The sequence below is a fragment of the Saccostrea cucullata genome, unplaced genomic scaffold, assembly GCF_032062105.1.
Source record: "Saccostrea cucullata isolate Sc308-1 unplaced genomic scaffold, CSIRO_AGI_Scuc_v1 ctg18212, whole genome shotgun sequence".
Taxonomy (NCBI): domain Eukaryota; kingdom Metazoa; phylum Mollusca; class Bivalvia; order Ostreida; family Ostreidae; genus Saccostrea; species Saccostrea cuccullata.
Window position 1 is genome coordinate 2,023 of NW_026941156.1, and position 7,220 is coordinate 9,242.

The 7,220-nt window shown below is 32.3% G+C and overlaps 1 protein-coding gene across 1 annotated transcript; it reads left to right on the forward strand.

The window, feature by feature from the left end:
- The first annotated feature begins 311 nt into the window (after nt 1–311).
- On the forward strand, nt 312–1,338 carry LOC134257319 (uncharacterized). The gene is made up of 2 exons (XM_062739953.1): nt 312–793; nt 891–1,338. The coding sequence occupies exons 1-2, from the start codon at nt 403–405 to the stop codon at nt 1,331–1,333; spliced, it is 834 nt and encodes a 277-aa protein (XP_062595937.1). The 5' UTR covers nt 312–402; the 3' UTR covers nt 1,334–1,338.
- The last annotated feature ends 5,882 nt before the right edge of the window (nt 1,339–7,220 follow it).

Genomic DNA, 7,220 nt, shown 5'->3' on the forward strand with positions numbered 1-7,220 from the left:
GATAAAGACCTAAATCTATTATTACAGAATAAGGATATCTTAAGGAATAAATTAAGTTTGTTAAATTATCATTAACAGATATTTTAACAACTACCTAATTTATTTAGTTTAATTAGTATTAGAAATTAAAAAATAAAGCGCATGCATGTAAGAATGGGGCTTTCTGACTGAAATACAATGAACATTTAATTTGTAGAAAATGTTATGATATACTTATCAAATCTTTTCCATGTGGCTAAAGTCACATAGATAACGTATATAAGGTCAGCACTATTAACAGAAAGAACTAGACTTGAAATGCATACGGGATTATTTCTTTTCATATTGGTCCAATTTCTCTATCTCACTGTTAATGGCCATGTTGGGGAAACACCTAGTACCAATACACACTTGAAGGCGGTGATGGAGAAATTAGAGGAACTCCAGACGACCGTACACCTCCAAAGTGATCGAATTTCTAAGTTAGAGAAGCGGAACCGTAACCTGGAAAAACTTAAAGCCAACGATCTCCACAAGAGGGAAAACAAGCAAGATAAGCGGATTTACATTCTAGAGAAACAGTACTTGCGTTTTGAAGAACGTTTGAAAAAACAATCCAAGAAAATATTATCTGTGGAAACGCTTGAGAGGGCCATTATGAAAAAGATGTCTGGGTTACTGAGTAGACAAAACGTCCAAGAAAAACTGTACAGAAATCTGAAAGATCGACTTCAAAATTTTATGCACTCTCAAGAAGAAAATCCCGTTTTTGCTAAGGCCCTCAAGCAACACAAAGAAAGTTTGATAAGAAGAGGTAAAATACGTCGATAAACTGCCAACTTACGTTACATCACATTTATATCACTTGAAGAAAATTTTGATTTCTATTTACTGCATTTATTTCTTCTCAGAGCGATTGCTTGTTCCTGTGACAACTACTGCGTCACTCAGCAACATTGTTGCGTTCTATGCGTATTTATCAAAGGATGTTCCATCCCCCAGCGGCCACCATATCCTCACGTTTGATAACGTAATCACCAATGCAGGAAATGCTTACCATCCCCACTCTGGTACATTTATAGCGCCCCGATCTGGGTTTTACGTTTTTACATGGACTATAAGAATATTTGGAACAGCACATCACTCAACAGAACTGTTAGTCAATAACAATGTCGCCGGATCGACGTATCTTGATCCAGCTAATACTATTGATGGCAGTGTTACCGGTACCGTTGTGGTACATGTTGACCAGGGAGATGATGTTTTGGTAAGAACTCTGGACCGGTATTACAGGGGTGATATAATAAGCAGATTTGAAGGACGATCATCCTTTGCAGGATGGGCTTTAGCTTAAATCAAGTGCATAAAAATAAATGAATATTACCTTGTTTTAAGTAGAACGTTTCATGCTTCTTTACTTTTACATAAAAAATATGCTGTAGGCAGTGTAACTTTTTTTTCTCTAGTCATGACTTTTATCGTGTTATACTTTGTTAAAGGTTCATCATCCTTTCTTTTGATTCTATTTGGTTCATAATAATTTTCCAATAATTATCAATTTCCATTTGAGAAACCTCTCTTATTAGAGGGCCAAGCCTTATCAAATTACAATTCACGCAATATCAAAACTTATTTACTAAATAAGTGTTAGCACAATACGTAAAGAGTATTTAAACTGGCCTTAAGACCGTAAGAAGAAAACATGACGTGGAATCATTTTAATATTCATGGAGACAATGTTTAAATTTAAATGAGTAGCTTCCCTTAACATTTACGAATTTATCGGGAAAAATATACCCATTGGGATATAGCAAAATATTATGACACAACAGGTAAGTTTTTTGTGTTCAAGAACTGTTAATCATTGTTTGAAAAGGTTGGTAATGACACGACAATATATGAGAACTTATTTTCTCGTTAGGCCATTTGAATTTCAGCAACGTTAACGTTTTTGTGATATATTCATACGCACTGTTTTTGATGCGTAAATTTCATAGTAAAGTAAAAGGAAGTTTCATTTTATTGATTAAAAATCATAATTAAATGATGAGAAATAAGGTAATATTTTTTCCTTAGATGAAGTATCGAAGAAAAAATTGAACGGAAAACGTTTTCATCAATGGGCGTACGTTTTCCGTCCAAATTTTTTCTTTGATACTTCGATCACAGGAAATAATATATCATTCATTTCTTAAATCACTAATGCTGGAAATGCCTATCATGCCCACACTGGGTGATTTATAGCGCCTCGATCTGGTCTATACGTGTTTTCATGGACAAGAAGATTGCTTGGATAAGCATATCACTCAAAAATATTGGTCAATAATATTATTTTTTGATCCAGCTAATACTATAAATAGGTGGCAGTGTCACCGGTAGCGTTGTGGTACATGTGAACCAGGATGATGTTCTAGTAAGAACTCCGGACTTATGGAATGCTGGTGATATAATAAGCAGAAGTGAAGGTAGATCCTCTTTTTGCAGGATGGGCTTTAGCTTCCAAATAAAGTAATCTTACCTTATTTTTCAGTAGAAAATTTCATGCTTCTTTAGTTTTACAATAAAAAAAGATATCATAGATAGCTAGTGTGACTTTTTTTCTCACTCGCGGCTTGTATTGTGCTACACGTTGCTAAAGATTCATCAGCATTCCCTCAATGTTGGAGTAATTCTCTTGTGAATGAAGCTTTACAAATAACAGTTCAAGCAACATCTAAACTGAATAACTGTTAGCACAATAGATAAAATATCTATTTGTAGTTTAAAGTAACGCTGCCATCCATCACACTACCTGAATTCAGATACTTTTCGTGCTGTTACATTTTCCTGAGAACGTCATATTTTGACTTTTGTACTTGGCACATTATCATGATTATGACATTATCGAGATTATGCGGAGTCGTTTTTCCCTGCTTTGTAGGATTTAGCTGGAGAAAGTACAACCATAATTATCAGTATTTTTAATATTTTTGATATTTGAAAATTGTTCCCAACAATAAAATGATATTTTCTAACCATTGTTTTCTTTAGACCAATATAAAAAATCAATACATGCATTAAATAACATCCAAAATTACTATTGGTCAGTTGTTCAATCATGCATCTGTTTTTATAAAGAATACATCACCTACGTACTAGGGAATGTTTTGCTAAACGTTCATAATTTTCCGAAATAATTATTCTCGTAACAGGGATACACAATGCCTTGTCTCTTATCTTATCCATATTTTCTTTAAAGATTGCCTGGTTATTGCATTTAAATCCACTGCATATCTCAGCTGATGTTGCCACGTTTGTAGATGTAAACAACATTCCTGTGTCATCGAGTGCAAGCACTTGGCTGAAGCCGAATGCAGCCAAACGGCACATATATAGAAAAGAGAATTATTTTTAAAACATGATATTCTATGTAAGAGAAAATCACTAATAACTATTTATTTAAACATGAAAATATTGCCGTTTAGTTGTTACAAATTCTTGCAAATATCGGTAAATAGTTATTTTGAGCTTTATTTCCTTACAAGGATCAATCAGGGCGGCACTCCGGCGGAGCAACTGTCATGACATCAAACCTCATTATGACCTCATTGCCATTAATATTTTTTTCATGTGTAGCCTTAACTGTACTGCGTAAAACCATGTATAATAAATGTGTATGGTAGACTAAATAATAATTTTCTGTCACCTTAAAAGATGTATCTTAAATGATTTTAATAGTCATCTATTTGGTACAATATAAAAGAAAAAGAAAAGTTAATAAATTCTTGTCAGATAATTTTCATTTATTTTCAAATTGAAATAAAAGTTTTCTGTTTGATTCCCAAATGCCACTGCATGGTTTATTTATAAACCTCTGGAATTTGACTGTATTTTCTGAAATATTGCAGTAAAAATCTGGTATCTTAAATATTTACTTCTTTATCAAATTGATTTGGAAGTTCCAATCTCTTATTCTTAAAAAAAGTATTCTACCCTCTATATTTCTTGGTCAGGAAAACGAGGTTTGACTGTTTTTATTTATTTATTTAAGATAGAATGTGGGAATGGCAAAATTAAGAAATAAATTTAAAACAAAATAAAGGTATGTTGTATATGTACGAGTTGTTTTAGCTCTGAGCCAGGCTCGCCTAATTCTCCCATTGACTACAGTTCCAAGCAATACCAGTTTATGTCGGTGGCCAACTCAACGGCAGTCGGAAAGGCAAAGATGCTCACAGTAGCTTACAAAGGTATATACAGATATCTCATTCTAAAACTCACAGTAGCTGACAAAGGGACCCATACAGATATCTCATTCTAGCTGACAAAGATATCTAATACAGATATCTCATTCTAAAACTAGAGAAGCTGACAAAGGTATATACACAGATATCATCCTAAACCTCAGAGTATCTGACAAAGGTATATACACAGATATCATTCTTAAACTAAGAGTAGCTAACAAAGGTATTTATAAAAATATCGCTCAAACACTAAGAGTATCTGACAAAGGTATTTATACAGATATCATTATAAACCAAAGAGTAGTTGACAAAGTATTTGTATAGATATCACTCTAACACTATGAGTATTTGACAAAAGTATTTACACAGATATCATTCTAGTCTTAGAGTATCTGACAAAGGTATTTATATAGATATCATTCTAAAATTCACAATAGCTGACAAAGGATAACATTCTAAAACTCACAGTAACTTGACAAAGGTATCTATAAAGATATTATTTTAAAACTCACAGTAGCTGACAAAGGTATTTATACAGATATCACTCTAACACTAAGAGTAGCTGACAAATGTATTTTAAAAATATCATTTTAAAACTCACCGTAGCTACAAAGGTACCTACAAGGTACCTACAAAGATATCATTCTAAAACTCACTGTAGCTGACAGGAATATATAAAGATGTTATTCTAAAACTTGCAGTAGCTTTCAAAGATATCTAAAATAGTAGCTGTCAAAGGTATCTAAACAGATATCATTGTAAAACTGACATTAGCTATTATGACATCATTCTAAAACTTGTAGTAATTGACAAAGATATCTACACAGATATCACTGTAAAACTGCCAGTAGCTGACAAAGGTATCTATACAAATATCATTCTAATACTCAAAGTAGCTGACAAAGATATCTAAACAATTATGATTCACAATAGCTTGCAAAGGTTTCTAAACAGAAATCATTGTAAGAATGACATTAGCTATTCTGATTTTATTCTAAAACTTGTAGTAATTGACAAAGATATCTACACCGATATCATTCTAAAACTGCCAGTAGCCAGCTACTCAGGATAAAATATCTATAAAGACTCGCAGTAGCTGACAAAGATTTCCTAAACTCACAATGGCTGACAAAGATACCTGTTAATTTGTTTAATCTCTCTCTCTCTCTCTCTCTCTCTCTCTCTCTCTCTCTCTCTCAGAATTCATTCAAAATATGTACCAATTGATAATCTACTCTTCATACATATTTTCAATGTTTACATGTACTTGTTATTGTACCTTGACCTATGGGAGAGAACGATCATAGGCAGTCAGGCCTGCTGTTTAATCCATTTCTATGTATAAAATATATTTTAAACTAAAGATATCATTCTAAATCTCTCTGTGTCTAACAAAATATCTATTCAGATATCATTTATAAACTAATAGTGGCTGATATACAGATATCATTCTAATACTTACATTAGCTTAGAAAGATAAATGTCAAATCACTAAAATATAACTTAGTTTTAATAGTTACTTCACATATATTTTATCTTATTAAATGAAGTCAACACACTGATAACATCTAACACAAACAAAAAAAATAAATCAAACATTTAATTGCAAGCAAAGGAGACTTTAAAATTCAATCACAATTTTTAAACAGCTGATGAAGATCAGTTAACACATGCTGAAATCTCTCGTGATAAAAAAAGTAAGTATGGAATGTACACAAAACTTATTGAATTCTGCACAACATTACTAACTCTTACGCTAACTCAAATGAAACTTACACAAACCCAAGGTATCCCAACACATACTGAACACACAGGCACTTGCTGTTGAAAGTATTTTAATAAACGTAATCAAACTTGATCTTTCATTATGGCCTTTCTTGTATCATAGAATGCTGATTTATAACTAATATTTTTGAAAAAATTCTGCACAAATATATATTTTTCAAAAGAGCCACTTTTACAAGTTTATTTGAGTGTTTACTTTTTTATGCACATATTTGTATCATGTAAAGGTACATGTATAAAAAGAAAATATTTTTTAACAAACTTCTATTTTCATTTTGGGATTTTTGATAGATGTAATGACTCAGTTAGAGTGATAGAAAAATGTGTTCACTAAATGACCAGTTACATGTACAAAAACATTTTTTTAACATTAACTTCTCTTTTTTTGTTTTAGGATTGATAGATGCTTCAAAGAGAGGTGATTTAACAAAGGTGGGTAAATTACAATATTTATGGGTAAACAGGTATCACCTTGTATTATTTGTCACAGTTGATTGATTATATACTGATTATTTTCACAGTTCACTGATTTTTATAATTTTTATTCACAGTTGGTTGACTTGTTCTGTAATCAGGATGCGGACCTTCTAGCGACTGACCAATATGGCATGACCTCACTGCACCATGCTGCACGATTTGGACATAAGGGCATTGTCAAATATCTCATAGATAATGGTAAGACACTTAATTCTAATTAAAAATAAAAAGATACCTCATTGATAACAATAATAAGGAAACCTAAAAAAAAAAAAAAAGAGCTAAAACATTAAAGAAAATACTAGTATCTCAGTGTTATATTTTTCTTTACAGCGCCCCCTGTCATTTTGGATATGGTGGACTATGAGAAGTAAGTGAGGGAGTCAATGTTATAGATGACTGAATTTTTCACTTATGAATAGCAGTAAACAGAATAAAAGATTCAGATTGCTTTCATTTAAAAATATCATAACTGTATTCTTGCAGAACCTAATGCAATATAGAATGATAAGAAAATAAATTCTATCATCTGAACTCAAACAGAATTGTACCTATTGCATTGTTCCCCAAAAAAGGATATACTGAAACCCTTTCCTACTGAGTGATTTTATACAATGGTTTGCTTGACTTTGAACCTCTTGGATGATTTTGTCATTGACTTACTTCCAGAGGACAGACAGCATTACACAAGGCAGCGTGGTACCAGAGACGGACGATCTGTTACATGTTAGTGGAGGCCGGCGCCTCCCTCACACG

Excerpts from the sequence above, each read along its gene's own strand:
- LOC134257319 (XM_062739953.1), top strand. The coding sequence starts at position 403 with ATGGAGAAATTAGAGGAACTCCAGACGACCGTACACCTCCAAAGTGAT. Across the intron at positions 794-890 it reads AGAAAGTTTGATAAGAAGAG|AGCGATTGCTTGTTCCTGTG; the intron begins GTAAAATACGTC and ends ATTTCTTCTCAG.